This window comes from Parasteatoda tepidariorum, chromosome 4 (genome assembly GCF_043381705.1).
Source record: "Parasteatoda tepidariorum isolate YZ-2023 chromosome 4, CAS_Ptep_4.0, whole genome shotgun sequence".
NCBI classification, from domain to species: Eukaryota; Metazoa; Arthropoda; class Arachnida; order Araneae; family Theridiidae; genus Parasteatoda; species Parasteatoda tepidariorum.
Window position 1 is genome coordinate 100543749 of NC_092207.1, and position 20171 is coordinate 100563919.

The 20171-nt window shown below is 26.7% G+C and overlaps 1 protein-coding gene across 3 annotated transcripts in view; it reads left to right on the plus strand.

Moving 5' to 3' along the window:
* Positions 1-20171, plus strand: part of LOC107450077 (dynamin associated protein 160) — a 77672-nt gene that overhangs the window by 26871 nt on the left and 30630 nt on the right. For 2 of the 3 annotated variants that reach the window (XM_016065788.3, XM_043046257.2), the window contains exons 16-26: positions 1275-1322; positions 2100-2212; positions 4912-5120; positions 6335-6461; positions 8269-8415; positions 10900-10961; positions 12002-12066; positions 13069-13250; positions 13420-13491; positions 16378-16410; positions 19174-19317. In XM_016065788.3, coding sequence (XP_015921274.2) covers positions 1275-1322; positions 2100-2212; positions 4912-5120; positions 6335-6461; positions 8269-8415; positions 10900-10961; positions 12002-12066; positions 13069-13250; positions 13420-13491; positions 16378-16410; positions 19174-19317 — 1202 coding nt within the window. The remainder of the gene's footprint in view (positions 1-1274; positions 1323-2099; positions 2213-4911; positions 5121-6334; positions 6462-8268; positions 8416-10899; positions 10962-12001; positions 12067-13068; positions 13251-13419; positions 13492-16377; positions 16411-19173; positions 19318-20171) is intronic. The other variant, XM_043046271.2, reaches the window with a different exon arrangement.

The following is a 20171-nucleotide window of genomic DNA, read 5'->3' on the forward strand; positions in this document are numbered from 1 at the left end:
AAACGTAACTTCAATAACTATATTTTGAATTCTCTTTTTCACAGTGAGAAAAATAAGACTATTACATGCAATTAATTCCACTTCAAACATATAAATACAAACACTCACCTTATAATTTTTTCAATGAATCAAGGTGTTGCAGAGATAATAACAAATTCAAAAAATTTTCCAGAGAAGTATATTTGGCCAGGTAATCCAAAACATTGCTAGATGACTTCCTATTGTTTGGCAGTAAGCTATTGTTACCAATCAATCTAAAGAAAAACTCTCAAATTTTTATTTTTAATCAATATATATGAAATGTTCCTTCACTGGTTGGTTTACCCTTTATATATCAGCTTTATCATTTTGATTAGAAATAAATTTGTAGATATTTTATTAAAAGAATATCAGAAATTTTCTCTCTCACTTTTTTTCCTTTTTATTTATCTGAAATGTAAAACAATCTGCAGCACCCACTGTTCTGGTGTATATGTGGATCATTTTTATTGTTTTCACAAGTCATAAACACTCAAAGATATAACAAAAGAGTGTTAAAAAACTGCAGGTGTTTTTTTGTGTCAAATTAGAGTAATGAGGCAAAACAATTTGCAAGATAAAAGTGAGGCTCTTCCATTATAATTTAGTCCTTTGTCTACATCCATCAGGATTTTTTATTTATTTATTTTTTTGAGATTTTAACAGGTATCAATTATAAATGCAGTGAATTTTTTGACAGTCTTAAAATTCTTGTTTTCAAATGTATGAAGTAATCTAAATTTAACACACAAAGAAGAAAGAGAAGAAGAAAAAACACATATTCGAAAACTTAGGTGCCAGAATGAGAAACAGACTTAATGCCCCCTTTTTTGAAGAAAAAAATATATATATATATTTTATTTGATTTTATCCTCGCCCACTAGCTTTTTTTTCCATCTTTAGTCTGTAAAGAGAGTGTTAAATTCATTGCTAAGAAACTAATGTTGAACCAAAGATTTTTAATGGACTCAACTTATACGAATTGTTTTTTATAAAATTATTTATACGCATAGACTTGATTAAATATTTTTTTTCCGGAAATTCACTCGGAATTTATAAACCATTTCAAGGTATTTTTGAACAATAGAGAATAGCTTTGCGACTAATAGTTATATAATTTAGTTTTGCTTTTTTTTTTAATTTTTACTGGTACTCTACATATAATAATCTTATGATTTGTCACTTTCATTTATTTCAAACTTACTTTTAAATTTATCTTATTAATTGATCTAATGAAAAAAATATATTTTTAAAAGGATTTGATGATTCGTGGGGAACAACAGCTACAAATGAAGGATGGGATGGTAATTATCTCTATTTTCTGACTTTAATGAATGAAATGTGTTATCTAATATATAATATTTACTTAATTGTTAAGTGTATTCATGGTTTTACCTTTCCTGAGAGTTTAAAATGCCTCGAATGTTCTGTTTGAATCTGTTATAGTGACCAATTTAATAAATGAAAAAATTTGGAATTAATTATTATTTTTTTAGAGTATTTATGCAGTTTATTATGAAATTTTTGTTTTATTTTTAATTTTGAAAGTGCACATCTTTGAGTATTTGAAAAATAGTGATAAGCATGAAAATCATGAGTAACTTGATGTAATATTGATAATATTCTGAATTAAAGTTGTACTTAGTGGGAGTTTTTTTTAATTGTTTATTTTTTACTACCTTTGTACTTCTTGTTCAGATAACGAAAAAAAAGTATATCAGCATAATAGTTTTTGTTATTTTGAATACCAATCTTAAGCATTCATTATGTTACCTCAATCACTGTATTAAAACCTCAATCGCCCTATTAAAATAATAATTTTAAGACTACATTGTTTTTCTATATCTTGTTTGGATTTGTATATACTATAGTTTTTAAAATATCTTCCCTCCTTAGAATAGATAGTTATATTTTTAAAAAAATTCTTTTTTCAAACTATTTTATTTTTTGGTAAAAGTTTGGATTAATGAATGAGTTTCAATATCATTTGTTGCATCCTACTGTAAATTCATTCATTTGTCAAATTTAAGGTATTGTATTCAAATAATTTTAACTAACACCAGATTGTTTTATTCTAGCAGATAACAAAACATCACCCGTTTCATCTTCTGGCGTCATAAAATACAGAATCTTATATGCTTTTGATGCCAGAAATCCAGATGAGCTGTCAGTCATGCCAGGGGATATTGTTTTAGTGAGTTTGTGAATTTTTGCTTGTCATATTGTAATCTGAAATTATATTGTGTTTTCAATAAATTTTGAATTAATTTACTTTTATTTAAATGATGTTATTATCACTTAAAAAAATTATTGTTTAAATTATAGCAAACTTTTTGCTCTTAAGAATGCTACTAGCAACCAAAAAATTATTACTGAATATTAGCCTGACATATTTAAACTCATTTTGTTCATATTTTTTAATAGTTTGTATGTTTTATTTTAAAAGAAAAATATTACCACACTCTAATGAATATATTTAATTTTTTGAAAAACTTTTCTGTGTTAAAATATGGTTTCTTGACAGGTATTTTTTAATCTTTATGTCACAAGGGGACTTCTAGGTCCCGCTATTATTATTTCCATATAGCATTGAAATGGAACAAAACTTGTCTGTCAATGTAATATGACTTTTTGTTTACCATTACTTGTTGACAAGACACGATTGTTTGAAGTTGAGCATCGGCTATGTTGCTATTTAGTTAATATTTCCTTCAAGATACCATTTTATGAATTAGTTTCTCAGCTTTTTATCTTCATCCATTTTGTAAGTAAGTTTCATATTTTTTTATTGATTCATTAGCATTTTCAACTAGTTATAAAAGATTTACCTTTTTGTGCTTAACCAGTAGCCAAATCATTTGCCTTTTATCTTTCCAAACAATTTTATTTCTAAAAAATACTTTACTTCAAATGTGTTAATTCATTTATTCCAAACTATAAAATAATATATATAGCCAGAAATAGATAAAATGTAAAGAAATTTAACCTCCAAATTATAATCTCACTGGTAAAAAATTTTATGTAATTTATAGAATAGAACTATAATATTTGTTATTTTGGGTTTGAGAATTATTGTTTTATAATTTATTACATAAGCAAACTCAATATTGACTGAGTATCCCACTATAGTATTGTTGAACAGTGTATAAAGTTCATGGAAAAAACAAAGACTGCAATTTTTTTACTCACTATACCCTTAATTATTAGGGTAGTCAGCCTATAACATGTACCAGAGCATCATCTTCTAATTAACAAGCTTTTATCCTAATCTTCACTGTAGACGTTGATAATCCTTTTTCACTTTTGCAGAAGTGCAACAATTGCAATTTATGCATAATTATTAAAATTTCATTGTCAAGATTGTGATCTTAATGTGATTGAGTAATAAAAATTATGGTTCTTAAGAATTTTATCAATATGTTTAAAGAGGTTTTTTTTCTAACCATCAAAAATTAGTATAGTGAAGCTATAATATTTTTTTTTCGTTTCCTTAAACTAATTTGTCAAAAAATAAAAAGAAATGGATTTCTGTAAGGAAAAAATAATAATTTCCAGAAACAAATAAAGAAAATAGCAAATTAGGGCTATGGGTTCTCCTTCACCCTACTATGGAGCTAATTTTAGTTTTATCAAGGTCCTAGGTATTGCAATTGTTCCATTTTCCCTTACTTTTCAAAATGAAGGGAAAAAAATTTATCGATATAAACTCTCTGATGTTGCTCTAAAAACGGAAGGAATAGTAGTAAAAAGGTTTTTCATCTAATCTGAAAAGATGAGTTTTAGTGTAAAAAATCACTGATGAGTGAATCATTACTCATTCTCGCTAGGAGCACAATAATTTTTTTAAGAAATTGGGCTTAGATGAAAGTGGAAAGGAGAAACATTATAGTACTTAATAAATTTTAACATTTATTCAACTTTTTGTCTGAAATGTTTGATGAACTGTATGATTACATAAAATCTTTAGTTTTCTAAATGGAAATGTAATAAAATTAAATATTTTCCTCATTCCATTGAGACGGGGTTTTTATTCAGAATTGTCTGCTAGTCATTAAGCTATAATTCATTTTACTACACTTGAGGTTGTAAAGCATTTCAGCTACTTTTTAAACATCTCATAATTTGTTTGTAAATAAGATTGTGAAGTTGAATAAGTTATTAAATAAAGGGATCTCCTCGAAGATTAAACAAAAAAATATTTAGATTTGTTTTCTTATGAAGAAAATTTAACATTTAAAGCAACATGTTTGATCTTCACACTCATATTCTTTGTTTTTATTATGAGCATTCTAAGCATTCTTTGTTTTTTTTGTTGTTTTTTTATTGAGAAAATGTGGAAAGATGACATAGAAATAAAGACAGAAAGGCAAAAGAAACAGATAAATAAGAAATACAGTATTAAATAAAGCTAGAAATAAAATTTCTAACCCTAGCATTTTATGTTTAATTAAAAGACTATCTGGAATTACTGATTATCCTTTTTCATTAAAAACAAAATTTTAAATTGATTGTATGTATAATGATTTAAAAACCTGTTTTTTTTTCTTATTTATAATTGTTAATGAAACATTGTTTTTCTTTGATCAACTGAAAACTGCTTAGGGTTTTGAATAGAAAGGTTATGAGTAGCTAATAATTACTCTCATCGTTACTATTTCTTTTTTACTTGTAAATGTCTATATTTTTTTGTTAAAACTTTATTTTTAGATTGTCATTCACATAATTTAATAAAACATGTTTATAGCCACATCACTTCAATATTTTTTATTATTTCAATTAGATCGCATGTCTAATTAATTTATTTCTGTTTGTTTCTTTGTTCATTTTGTTGCAATTTTTCTTGCTTGTAAATTATATTCAGAATTATTTATGTTAATTGCGAAACATTTTTAGGTCCCTGAAGGTCAAAGTTCAGAACCTGGTTGGTTAGGTGGAGAATTGCATGGGAAAAAAGGATGGTTTCCTGAGGCATACGCTGAGCGTATTGAGCCTGCTCAGGAGACTCTAACTAATGAGACTGCCTTCACCAATAGTGCTGCTACAATAGGAGCTCCTACTGAAACAGTACATATTGTTGGGACTGAAATGAAAAGAACCCTCGAGTAAATAGAATTGTTTTTATTCTTTTGTGTTCTTCAATGGGGTTAAATATCCCCTAAAAACTACTCCAAACATCCCTCATGTTCTAATTATCCAATAATAACAGAAATAGTGATTCCGCTAGACTTTGGAAACTACAGGTCCTTAGGACCCTATCTACTAAAATAAAGTCTCAACCTAATTCTATACTTCTTTAAATATTTATTAATTTGTACATTCATAAATTACTCTATCTGTTAAAAGACAAAGCAAAGAATTTCAGAACAAGAAAATAAAATTATGTTTAAACAATCAAAGTTTATATTTAGATCTGATCTAACACATGCATCAAGAAAAAAACAAGGATGTAATAAGATGCTCAAAATTGCTCTATTTATCTGTAAAGTTTGGTTAAACTTTTGCCTGTACGCTCCTTTCTTTATTTGTCTGGTCTGTTATAGATATACTTGTCTGTAGAATGCATAATGAACTATTTTTCCTACTACTTTTACGATTTTGTGTATTTTTCGTATATAACACATAAGAATTACAGAAAAATGTATTTATTTATGGTACAGGATGTATTTATTTATGCATGCCAAAAACAGACACTTCTATGTTCATTTGTATGTGCATATGTTGATGAAGTATTCATACAATATTCTCAGTCACCAAAGATTTTGTTAGCAAAATTTTTTGCACTGGCGATATTCTTTTACTCCGCGTAATGGTTCAGATCTTTGCTTTCATTGATTTCAATTAATCTTTTTGTGTGTATGCATTGATTTTTAATTAAACCAAATACTTTGAAATGTTTACCTATTTTTGAAAACTAAATATTTTATTCATTTTCACTCTTAGGAGTGCTTTTTATTATGTGACATACTTTTTATATGTGATAATCTAAGCTAATGGCTTATTTATTCTTTAAAAGTAAGAAATTCTTGCTTATTAACAAAAATAGCGAATTTTCCCTTCATATTATGACTTTTAAATAGTATTGAAAGATTGTAATGTCCTTATTGTATATAAAGCAAACAAAGTAACTCAATATTTTTGTTTGTTTATTTAAGCTTGCTTGCTAATAGACAATATTTATTAAAAAGTTTTCAAAATAACTTTGTTGATATCATGAAACAAAACTTAAGTAAAGTAGTTAAGAAACTTTAAAATAATAGATCTGTAATCTATATTTTTTCGACATCTAAATTCATACCTTAACTGTTTTATTTGTTAGAGGCATATCAGAAGCGCCAGAGGAGCCATCTAATGTAATCCGTGATGTTCTTCAACATTCTGAAAATTCTTCTTTTACTCAACCTGCCAAATCATCTGTAGAATCTGTGCCATCTTTACCATCTCAGGTAAAAAAACTTTTACGTGGAACCTATCCTATCAAAAAATCAAAATTGTCAGTAGTCAGAGAACCTTTTAAAGTGTATATACATTGAAACTAAGAGTGAAATTACTCAAAATAAATAATAGCTATAATAAAAAAAAATTAAGTGTACTTCTTTTTTATTCTAAATAACTCTTTGAAATCATAAAAGAAAAATAATTCATAATTTTTTTCTCTCTTTAATTAGCATCTTATAACCAAAGTATTTGTTCATCACTGTTCTAACCACAGGAATTTTTTTTTTTACACACAAACCTGTTTTTTTTTTTCTACTCCTTTCTGAAGTATTCTATGCCATGTGTCTTTTTTTATTACATTTTTGATTCTTTTTTACATTATTGAATGTTCTAAATAATTTTCAAGGTATTAGATTATTTATTGTAAGAGCAAACCCATTTTTCTCAGTTACAAAAATTCCATTTCCAAGTATTGCACTTTTCATAGAAACTTCTGGTCATAATAAAAAAAATTCTGCAGCTGCATTGCTGACTTAATGAATGTGGAAGAGGTACATCTGTACATGGCATAAAACACCTAAATAATTATGGGGTAAAACAGTGGAAACAAATTATCTGCTTATTTTGGATATGGAGATCTTAAGTAGTAGAAAGATTATTTTTTGTCATAATCATCCCATGTATAGAGATGTACAAAGCAATTGCCAAAATAAAAGCTAATCCTTTTTCTTTCTTTTTTAAAGAGAAAGACTAGTTTTTTTACATCAAATAATATTGTTAACCCCTTAACTGCCAAGTAAAATTTACGTGATTCACTCTCCAGTGCCACCGTTTTTCGCTCAAGTGCACTTTCTTACGTGGTGTTTAGGTGGGGGGAAATGATGCATGCGTTGCAATTCAAAAACAGTTTACTTTTACAGGACAAGAAAAAGGAAAGAAAGAAAATTTAAATTAAATAATAAAAATACAATATAAACGATGTTAAAACTTAGCTGTTGTATGATAAATCCTGAAACATGGTTGGACACATAAACCAACATCACATTCATTGCACTGATAGCGGGATTCACGACGAAATAATTTTTTTTTTTGAACAAACGGCATATTTTCGCGATGCATTTTTCTTTGAAGACGTTGATGGAAAGAATAAAAAGCACCAAATACACACGGGAAACGAAAGTTAAAAAATAATAAACCCTACCTTTCTCAAATCGAGACATGCAGGCGATTAACACGATATCACTTTTCCATAACATCCTTTTCCCATTCCCCCTCCTCCGAAATTAGTAATACATTCGCAAAGCAAACACTTTCAAGGTCATTTTACTGCATTCTGAAGTAGGGGGTGTAGTTCTATTTATAGCAGCGCAATGTAAAGCATCGTACTTCGGGAAAGCGTATATATACGACTGCGGCAGTTAACGCATTGTCTGGCCGAGACGTATATATACGCCCGCAGCAGTTAAGGGGTTAATTATCAGATGATTATGCATTGTAAATTAACAGTCAGCATTGAAAATAAATCAACTAATATTTATTTTTAGAAAAATTATAATTCATGTAATAGAAAGTAAAAGGATCACTGATTATGCAGTTTTTTTTAAAGATTAAAAAAGACTAATTATGAAATTTTACTTTTAAAATATTAAATGCAGGGAACAATTTACGGAATTAGAGTACTTAAGTATGAAGCTTTGTATGCAACCTCTCTCTCTCTCTCTCTAGAAAAAAGAAGAAAAAAATATTGGTCATTGGTATAGAAATACAGTGATTGATGAAACATAGGCCCTCTATAATAATGTCATTTTTCTGTAGGAGGATGCTTTATCAGAAGCTCTACAAGCACAAGCTTTATTCCCTTGGAAGGCTAAGAAAGAAAACCACTTAAGTTTTAGCAAAGGGGACATAATTAATGTAAAAGAGCAACAAGATATGTGGTGGTATGGAGAATTTCAAGGCAAAGTAAGCTTTTTTATTTAAATTTTTCTGTTTTGGTTCAGTTAACTCTATAAAATTCTTAATATTTAAACATAAGAAAAATTTAATAAATAACTACAGAAAGTGTAAGGCAAATTTGATTTTATTTATCTATGTTATAATATTATCTGTCAAATAGATTGATTGATGTACAGCAAAACGAAAAATTTGCATCAACTACTTTTAACATTCAAGCATTTATTGTTAAATTGTCAATTACAATTATGAAATTGTAATAATTTATTTATCCTTTTATACTATAGGCATAAGGCAAATTAGATTTTATTTATTTTTGTAATAATATTGACTGTCAAATAGATCAATTTTATAGATTGATTGATGTACAGCAAAAAAAAAATTTACTCAAACTGCTTTTAACATTTAAGCATTTATTGTTTAATTGCCAATTTTAATTATAAAATTGTATTCATTTTTAATAATAATTATTTCAACATTAGTAATGAATTATTTTCAATAAATTTGTATTCAATGTCAAAATATACAATGTAATCAAGGCAACTTATTAACCTCCATGATTTGCCACTTATAGTGAAACATTCAGAAATTATTAATTATGTATAACAGCATTTATACATTTTTGCCCAACTCAACAATAATACTATATTAAAGTCGACAATATTTAGTGACACAAGCATTTAATAATGTAGTTTTGCTTCAGAACATTGATATACTCTTAAATTATTGAAGGGAAGAAAAAAAATTTGGAGGGGGGGGGAGGAGACATTTTATAATAAGTTTGATTATTTAATTGCGCTTGTACGTTTTAAACAGAAAACTCAAAATGAAGCGACTCACACAAGTTCTTCAACAGTTTTCCCTCTGTTTACCATTGCTATTGCTTAAATGTAATTTTTTTTTAACTGTAGCAGTGTGAGTTTTATTTAATGCAACTGTTTTTAAAAGTCGCTTTGTTAAGCTGAGATAAAATAAATATGGTAGATTAAAAGAGCTGAAATACAGCCAAGAGAAAAATTTAAGAATTATATTACTCTTATTAGTTTCTATGTTACAAAAAGTTATTAGTTTCAGGAAAATAATATTAACAGTATAATTTTAAAGTTATGTTAAATTATATACCACATATCTTGTTGTTATACACCAGTGATAAAATCAGAAATTTGTTAATCTTGAAATATCAAAACATTATAAACAATGAGATAAATATGAATTACTCTAGTAATTAATTTTCTCCTTTTAAACTATTTTTATTATATTATATATAATCAATTTTGAATCTTTAACAACTACACTGAAAATATGTAATGGAAGAACCGACTAGGTGACTTGGCGACAAATATTCAATAAGCAATCCTAGAAAATCTCTTGTTTAGCATCGAATGCTAAGGCACAGGGAGAGAAAAAATGGTGAAAATTAGAACTTGAAACAGCAGTTTCCTCACATTAAAGAGGAATTTATGTTTTTTTATGTATTAATGATTAAGAAATGCAAGAAAAAACAACCCTTAAACAGCTTCAAATGCAATTATCTTGTTTCTGGTTTGCATTAGTTTGTGTTTCAACAACGCTTGTAAAAAATTTAATTTTTTTTTCTAAGCAAAGTCTTGTTGAAAATATTATTTTGTGCTAAGGTAACTTTGGAAAGATTGAACTCAGGTAACTTTGTGCTCAGGAAAAATTTAAAATAATTTGTATTTCAACAACTATACTTAGATATTTTTTTTGTATTGAACCTAATAAAAATATTTTTATTTAATTTCATAAATACTTTTAGATGTAACAAAATGACAACATTTTAACCACAATGTATTTAAAAGAATGCTTTTTAAAAATCAAAACATATACTCCGCTGCAGTAGAACTCATGATGCCTCTGAATCGGGTTTGATCGGTTTTCAGACTAACAAGGCTATACAAAATTTGATACCTGTTTGTTCATGTTCCAAAATAAGGTTGCTGAAATTTTATTCTATGGATGTAATCCTAAATGTATGTATATCTATTTTATCTTTTCAAAACGAAATTATATTGGATGGAAAACGTTAAAAATCGTCCACAAAATCAAGCAAATGCTACGCACTAAAATCATGAAAAATCTTCCTTTATAAAAGAGTTGGAATCAAATAAATAGACTCCCAAAAATTTCATGAATTATGCCTTTACAAGCATATTAAAAACATAAAAATTGAACGAGAACCAAAAAGGAAGAACATATAAACTTTAGCACTTATGTACTCAAATTCTCTGAGGTGTCACTTAGCCTGTTGTTCCACTAAACTCTTCATACTCTGCAGTGGATTCTACTTCATCCTGATCTACCCATAGAAAATAGTCCTCATTCTCATTCAAATCCATTGAATTATCATTTATGAAAAACCCTCTAAAATATTGATGCATTTTAAAAACTTGATTTTTGTCATTTTATTAGTAGTATTTTTATAGGAAAACTTAAATTATTATTTTTAACGACTAATTCTTTTCAAATTTTCAGCTCGGCTGGTTTCCAAAATCTTATGTTAAATTAGTTTCAGGACCTATGAAAGCTAATGATAAGTAAGTTAATGTTTTAAAAATAATATGCATTTTGTAATTAAAGTGAAACAGCCTTTTGAGGTTATTTAATGTGGCTTGTTACATTATTGCTTAAAAGCAAAATGCTGAACTGAACTAATCAAAATAGTGCTTATTCTACCATTGTCAATATTAATTAATCAACTATCTTACATATCTTTATCTATAACTAATCTAATAGTTTTTCAAGACATTAATGGCATGTTATTTCTAGACTAGAATTCTCTTTGCAAACTTCTTTTATGTGGCTTCTATTAGCTTTGTATCTATATACTAAAATATGTGAATATTTATGTTATTCATTTATTACAAGTTATCTTTGACATACTAATCTCAATAGCCTTGTTTAAATTATAAGTTTTTCCTTATGGATAATTTTATGGTACTGTTTCTAAAATCCAATTTGTATGATAGTAGTTTTGATTTAAAGTATTCCATAAGAAGTTAGGTTATTTTTTATATGATATTTTTAATTGTTATTTTATATGATATTTTTAAACGGTTTTAATTTTGTTGGGGTATCACATTAACAGTAAATGCAAAATTAATAAAAATTGCTTAATTTTGTCTCATTTTGTTTCAAAATTTCTAAATTTATTTTAAACATTTTTTTTACCCTAAACTGAATTCATTTGATATTTTTATCTACATATTGCTGAAAATAATTGGCCTCTTACATTTACTTAAACTTTAAAAATCATAAAAATACTAGTAGAAAAGCATCAGATATTTTCTATTCACAATAAGATATTTTTTGCTAAACAATTAAAAAAATTCAAAGCATTCTCAGAGAAGACTTAAACCTTTTTAACTTTTTTAACAATTTCATAAAAACATAACAAAATCATAATATCAAGATCTTAGTAAACACAATATTAATAGGGTTTTTCTTTTCTTTTTTTTTCAAAAAACAAATTGTCTCTTACTTAAATATTTCTTATAACTTATTTTAAAATTCAGTTCTAAGTTTTAGTGGCTTGCATAATTTCAAATTTTTATAGTTGTTCCTTTATGTAATTTAGCTTTCAAGATAGTACAGCTGATTCCGATTTGCAAGAACCACCTGAAGTAAATACATCTCCTCCAGGTAAAGCCTCTAATCATACTTGAATTATTTTCAAAATTATCTGTGGACTGTAATTAATTCTTGTTTAATTTTTAATACAATTATATAACAAATTATCAAATGCTAGTTAGTTTTTTTTTTTTTTTTTTTTTTTTTTTTTTTTTTTTTTTTTTTNTTTTTTTTTTTTTTTTTTTTTGTACCTTTTTGCTTAAATTTTAAGATTTGTGTTCGAATTATTAAAACAAATTTTTAATATATTAAGCTAGTTACAAAACACGCTGAATATTGTAAATATCAAATTGCCGCTGCTAATTTAGCTTAACACATCTCTTGGCTTCATTGTTAACACAAAGGCTTATGGCAATTTTTATCATGACATGTAATAATTTCAAAACTGTTGCTAAAACTTTTTGTCACTTAAAATCTCAATAAATTGTTTGCATATTTGAAAGTCGAATAGAGCATTGTGTATTTATTTTTTTTTATTTATTTATTAAGATATGTATGGCAATTTTAAGTATGTGTGTTTGAAATTGTTATTTGCACTCTCTTCTGACAATTTAATTATGGTTTTAAATGTAGGTTACTTTTTTTTATCATGCATTAAACGTAGATTCTTTTTTTCTTCATGCATACATGCATTGAAATACTAAATTGCTTTTTCTAAAAATAGTTCAAATGGATCTATAACTTATCTATTGCTGCCTTTTGTTAAGTATATTATCAAGAAATTGTCCAATTTAGACTTTATGTTCTTATTTTAATGTGTAAATTCCAGAAATAGTTTTTTTAAATTTTTTTTTGCATTGACTCTCGGTTAGAAAAGTATTTTTGTAAGGTATTTATAGACTTGGGTGAGAATATATGTTAATTCTTATTACATATGATACATTTTTTCTAAAAGTCTTACTGTGAATTAAATTACTACCAAACTACTACCTTTTGAGAACTACCCATTAAAAAGGAAAATGCTTATAAAAATATCAATTGCTGATATTCTTACAATCTTAACAATATTTGCAGAAGGGATACCTGAATATTATGTTGCGACTTATGCCTACCAATCTCAGGAACCAGGTGACCTTTGCTTCCAAGTAAATGAAACAGTTTTAGTTACAAAGAAAGAAGGAGACTGGTGGACAGGAACCATTGGGAACAGAACTGGTATTTTTCCCAGCAATTATGTTAAAAAAGCAGAGGAACAGGTAATTCATTTTATTACTTCATAACTAAATTTATATTTTTATTCTAAATATTTACTTAATGCATAACTAACTATTCAACACCACTTATACTACTTAGTGATTTAATAGAAAGTGTTTAATTTTAATAATTGTGAAAGAACTACTTTTTTATATACTATTTCACTTATAGCCTTCAAGTGTTGCAAGTACTGAGTCTGATGTTACAAAGACAGATCTTAATTTCCAGTCCATGTCTATTGAAGTAAAAAAAAAATTCCTTCTCTTTATTCCTTTTAATAATGGGCCTCAATATTTTACAAAATACAGTCAAAACTTTTGTATTGAAATGGAGAAGAAACAAAAAGAATTTCTATTACCTGAATTTCAAATAAACAAAAATATACATTTAAAAGAAATTTAATGTAAGTTTTATTATCTTAATCTCCTGAGTATTAGTTCTGAACTTTATTGCTGCTATTGTAAAATCAGATTTTCTAATTGTTATCAGTTGAAAAGTGACTAAATAACTTGCAAAATTCAGAGTAAATATGCTCATGGTTTTAACTCTGGTACAGTTATATCAATTTATGCAATATTAAAAAAATTGAAATTTATATTTAAGGATGAAAATAAACTTATATAATATTATTATATTATAAATTACAGTTTGTTAAACTAATAATTAGGTTACAAATTTTAAGCATAATTGCAAGGATAATTAGTGTTATAAATAATTCCTTGTTTATAAATTATTTTAATTCATATATATTATGTATATTACAAAATAGATATGCTTGTAAATTAGCACTATAAATGTTAATATCTTATAAATACAGCCTTATTATGACAGTAAATCACCGGAGAGAGTTTCCTGGAAAATTAAGATAATCTAAAACAGACTATATTTACAGTGACACAGGAAAAATTTTTTTCTACATTGAATATATTAAATATGATCAATAATGTTCATGAAGTTTACCAAAATACATAGTTGTTGTTATAACTCTTTAAATTTATTTTACACATTGTTTAATTTCCTGTTTTGTGTAACTGCAGGGGTGATTGTGCTCCGGAAAAAATCCGGATTTTTCGCTAACCATCTGAAAGTTTCCAGAAATCCATAGTCCAGAAGTTTCAATTACTATATATAAAAATTCTTGTATATTTTATTTAGAAATATAAGAAATAAAATTTATACTTGGCATCTCTTTCATTCGTAAATATTTTTTCTGGAAGAATAATAAATGTGATTAGAGATAGAAGTAAACTTACAAATAATTATTCATTTGAATTATGCTGCATTCATTTGAATCATTTTGAATATCATGTTTTGAAAATTTCAATAATTTAAATTTATAAAGATATTAATTTTTTAAAGATTTTACTTAAGAAATTTTCAGGATTTTTAAGTTGGACCCACAATTACCCCTGATGTCCAATAAATTTCTAGCAGATTTTCCAATATACAATTCTTTTGATAATTTTTAGTGTTTTCTAGCAAAATCATATTTCAATCTATGCAATGCAAAATTTAATTTGTAGATTTTATATCACAGTACAATGTTGGTTTGAAAACTCAGTCTAATCCTATATTTAGTAATAAAAAAAAAATCCTTTTTTTCTGAATTATATTTTGCCCACACTGAAGTTGAGCACAGATAATGTACAGTGCTCCAGGAAAAAAAAGAACCTGAATAACTTTCGATTTAATGATCAGATTATCACGATCTAGGACTCCTTTTTAATGATTTGAGTGAGTGACCTCAAATATGCTAATTAATTAGTGCTGACGGTATTTTAAACTATGAAATCTGGCGCAAAAAAGTACTCTCTCTCTGAATAAACATATCTGTTTTTCCACGGATTGGTATTTCTGACCCCCAAAATATAGGGGATAGTCGAAATCTGGGAAATATGGACCCCAGAGTTTGGTTAAGGGATCCAAAATTTGGACCCCTTAATGTTAATTTTACTTACTGCATAATTTGTTAAATATTGAGAACATTTGAAGCAAATTCAAAAATTCTTACACACAATTAAATGATGCAAAAATTTTTATCCCTTGCAATTGATAATTTTTTTAACCATTATTAATAAAGTAATAAAAAATAATGAATATTTACTAAAAATTGTTTTTTGCATAGAATTATCTTTGGATAAGCGAATTTTATTATTGAGTGCAAAAGCTTTTCATTTTACTTCAAAAATTCTCGAGCTATGCAGAGATGTCACCTGCTCCGGATGCGACAAATTATTTTAAAAAGTCCTAAAGAACTACACACTAAACTTTGCAGATTATCGCTAAATTTTGAAAACTTTTTTAAATGCTCAATATGGCTTTACTGTAACAAAGTGGTATATCACATAAGCCTTCGAATTATTTAAAAGTAGTGTTGAGTAAAAACCTTATAAATTGAATTTTTAAACCAAGAATCAATCGTACATCGTAAGGCTACCACTCGAAAATATTTATTCGCTGTCTGGATCAAGTTGGCATCTCTGGATATAGTGAAATACACAAAAGTGAAATTAGCAATAAAGTTTCCAAACTTTGGAGCGCTCTCCTGACCAAATTACTGGGACCATATTTCCCAGACTTCGTCTACCCCCTATATTTTAGGGGCCAGAAATCAGAATTCGTCAAAAAAATGGTATTGTTTTTTCAGAGAAAGAACGTTTTTGTAGCTCAAAATATCGTCTCCACTAATTAACTAGCATATTTGAGGTCACCTCTTTGAGCCATTAAGTATGAGTCCTAGAATGTGAAGATCCGATCATTAGGTCAAAAGTTATTCAGGGTAAAAAATTAAATAGCTTTTATGTATATTTTTGCCCTATTCTGAAGAGTGGGCAAACTCCATTTTTCTTCATTTTGTGCTAAAGAACCTTAAAATCTAAAAGTACTAGAGAATGTGTACTAATTTTAAAATAAAACAAAAATGTTTACAAAAAAACATAAAACTGAAACTCATACAATTTTTTTATAAAGAGAGTTGACCTAATTTTCTAATAAGGCCTTCATTTAATAATAATCATAATTGTAAAAATATTAACTTTACACTTAGAGATGAAGTTACCATTTTTTTAAACATTTTAATTCATTGAAATGTGTCTTTTCTAATAAATGTTTATCTTTTCATGCTGGCAGTATGATATGTCTGTGTATAGCCCTAGAATGAGGGTAATGTAATGTGTTTTTATCCTAATGTATGGATTGTAATTAAAATATTATGTTCATTTTAAATAACTCTCTATGTGTATTCTTTTATAATAATCTTAAAAAATAGTAACTTTTATTCACTGTTTTTAAACCTTAGTCACTTATCTCACTTTTTTTAAATTTTAATTTCACAATTTTCCCCCCATTTCAATCGAAAGAAGGATTTTTCATTTCCCTAAACCCATGATATTACAATCCTCTTGCTTTAGTAAAGAAGGGTAGGGCTTAGAAGAGGATTGAATATGTGTGGAAAAATAGATAATTTCCACTTTCAAAGGAATTCCTCTTGAAATGCTAGAGAGCCATTCACTGTACCAAGGAATGAGTTTATTCGTCATCTATCTTAATTTTCATTTTCTTATCTGCTGCAGAGCATGAAATTTTGTGTATTTCTCCCTGAATTGAATTTCCTTTTTCTGTATGGTTCACATGTACCTTAAATGTGATTAATAGAGCATAATTTTGCATCATGGAAATTAAGCACTCTTTAAAAGTTCTTATTTTAGGTTTAAAGTACTTAAAAGTTCTTACTTTTTCTTCATAAGAAAAAACGTAAATAAAATGTTTACTTTCATATTATATATTTTATTATTTTTTTCTCTTTTCTAAAAAGATGTTATTATGCCATGCAAATTTGAGTTATCTCTTTTTGACACGTAATTTCACACTGTTGGATGTTTGTTTGTTTTTTATTATTACTATAGAGGTCATTAGTTATTAAGAATTTTTTCAGTCCTTTCTATGGGGTTTTTTAAATTTTGCTGTTTTTTATACAATGTTATGACACATGAACTTTAAATCAGAAAATTTCAAATTGATTCACTATAAATTAACTTGGTTTTATAATCGTTTTATCAGTCAAATGATTAACGAAGTTCCACTCATTTTTTTTCACATGGTTTTTTAAATGTCCATATTTTGATTAATATGATGTTTATTAAGTTACATGTACTTCAGTGACAACTATTTCTTAATGATTTATTCGAAAATCGTTGTTGGACGTATTTGATTTCGTCGTGAATTCTTATAGTTTTATTTCCAGTGTTTACCTTAGGCACTCATACAAATTTTTATAATTTTTTCAGCTCTTTCCTCGTGGTTTTTTAATACGATGTTATTTTACTACTTCACTTTTTCACCTTAAAGTTAATTTTTTGTTGCACACTTTATTCAGGATGATTACGTTGTAAGTTAATGTTGTTTTCTAAAAGTTTTTACATTCATTCAAATTAATATGATGTTATATTTTTGATTAATGCGATGTTGTAGCGACTCTCGAATTTCAGGTTTCAGTAACGACAATTTGTTAATGATTTGTTCAAAAATCACTTTCAATGTGCTTGGTTCTATCACAATTCCACTTTTTTTTCTCTGAGCGTTTTTTCAACGATTTATATTTTTTATACAATGTTATTACATATGCATATTTCAAATTAAACTCCTTTAGGACAATGATCACGTGTTCAGTTTCTCACATATTTCCAATTTAAATACTTTCAATACGATATTATTATTTTTTTGCAGTGATAGTTATTTAACGTTTTTTCAGTTCTTCACATCATATTTAAAAACACATTGTTTTTTGACTCCTGAAGAGAAGCACATCTCAATAATCGTGCATTGACTTTACATGATAGCGACAATATTTTTGTTGTATACTTTCACTGCTTCTTTAATATAATACTTTAAGCCAGTATTTCCCAAACTTATGAGTTTTGTGTACCCCTTCTAAATTTTTCGTAATGCTGTGTACCATTAATAAAAAATGAATGTATTTTTTACTATAAAAAATTGCACGAAAGTTAAAAATCACAACTGGCTATTGACACCACTAACTCTGCAAAAAATAGCCAATAGAAAAATATGTAATTGTAAATTTTCATGAATAGCTTTGTTTTTAAAGAAAAATTTTTGAAATTTTTGTTTTTTGCAAGATATTTTGCATAAGAACGCATACCCCAGCTAAACTGTTCCACTACCGGGGGGTACGCGTACCACCCTTTGGGAAACGCTGCATTAAGCCATAGTAGCTAAAGTTTAAACATGCAACTTTTTTTTAGTTGGGAAAAATTAAAAAATATTTATTATGTAATTTTTTAAAAAAAAAAATTCCATAGCAGTAAATTAAAGCAATAAGCACCTACAACAGTAAATGTTACTAAACCAATTTTTTTCCACTTCAGTTGTATATTTTTAAGGTTATTAGGATGGTGCCTGAATATTAACACTGTTTTTAATTAAGTCACTATTTATCACTTTTTAAAAAGTTTTAGTTACTTACTTTTTTTACTATGACCTGCACTGATTTTTATTTTTTTGTAATAAATTATTTAATAAATAAATTGCAAAAGTAAAATTTCTTTAGAATCATTCAACTAAAATTTTTCCTTTAAATAATTTTAGTTTATTAACATATTTAACAACATTGACTGAGTGTAAAGCAAAAATTAAACTTTAAATATTTTGTTTAAAAAATTAAAATTTTTGTTCACAAAAATAACATTATTTTCTTTAACATTTCTTTGTAGATGGCAATAATTTTATATATATATATATATCTATATATATATAATAAAACTTATTAAAGCATTCTTCAACAAAAAATAGTTCAATATCATCTCCTATTGTGTATTTATTTATCTGGAAAGTACTGTTTAGTTTTTCTTTTGATTCTATAATAAATTTTTGTTCTTGTAAGTAAATGTGAAATTATGATATTTTTAGGGTGGTAAATACAAGAGAGGTGAAATTGTCACTGTTTTAGCCCCATACAAAGCAACAGGCCCTGAACAATTATCTCTAGAAAAAGGTCAATTAATTCAAGTTAGGAAGAAAACATCTGGTGGTTGGTGGGAAGGAGAAGTGCAGGTAAATAAGTTTTATTTTATGTTTTCTTATCTTTAAAAATTAACTAGTTTATTCCCACATTATTCTAAATAATTTATTTATTTACATCAATTAGATTAAAATCTGAATTCTAACTATAATTATTCTGCCTAACATAAAATCATTCTGTTAGGTATACTATTTTTTATTCATTTATTCTGCTTACAATATAATACTTCTGTTGAATATTTATTGATAATTTTTTTATACCTTTAGTTTGATAAATAGTTCAGTTTGTGTTTATTTAATATTTATTGGTAAAATTTGTTATTTAAGTAAATAATTAAAAAAAAACATGAATGGTTTAGGTAAAGCTAAATAAATTTATTACCTAAAGTTATGTCTAAACATGGTTACTTTAAGGGAAGTTTCAAGAATTCATCATCTTCTGAATCTGTTCCTAAATATTATTACTGATAGTAATGTGAGGTGGGATTAAATAATTTTAATAATCAAAATTTTTTAATAAGAGGTTGTACAGTGTACAAAATAAAAAATGGAACACCCTGAACCCTGTGGCAGAATCGCAGCGTCACGGCAACATTGTCGCCGAACGTTACAAAGTGCTTGCTGGAAGATTTTTCTTTTGAAAAGTATACATTTTTACCTTTCTTTACTGCAGAAATTTACACGTAATATTTTAACAATTAGATAATAACTTTTTGACGAGCTCAATTTACTCTGATAGTATCGTAAACTGATGTAATGTTTCGATTGTATTTTCGGCAGTTTACTGATGCTATTAATTTTCATGTGGTTTTTAAATATTCCGTTGTATTTCAAACAATATGGGGAATTCGAATTGTGCATTTGAGTATTTACATTTTAAAGCAAGA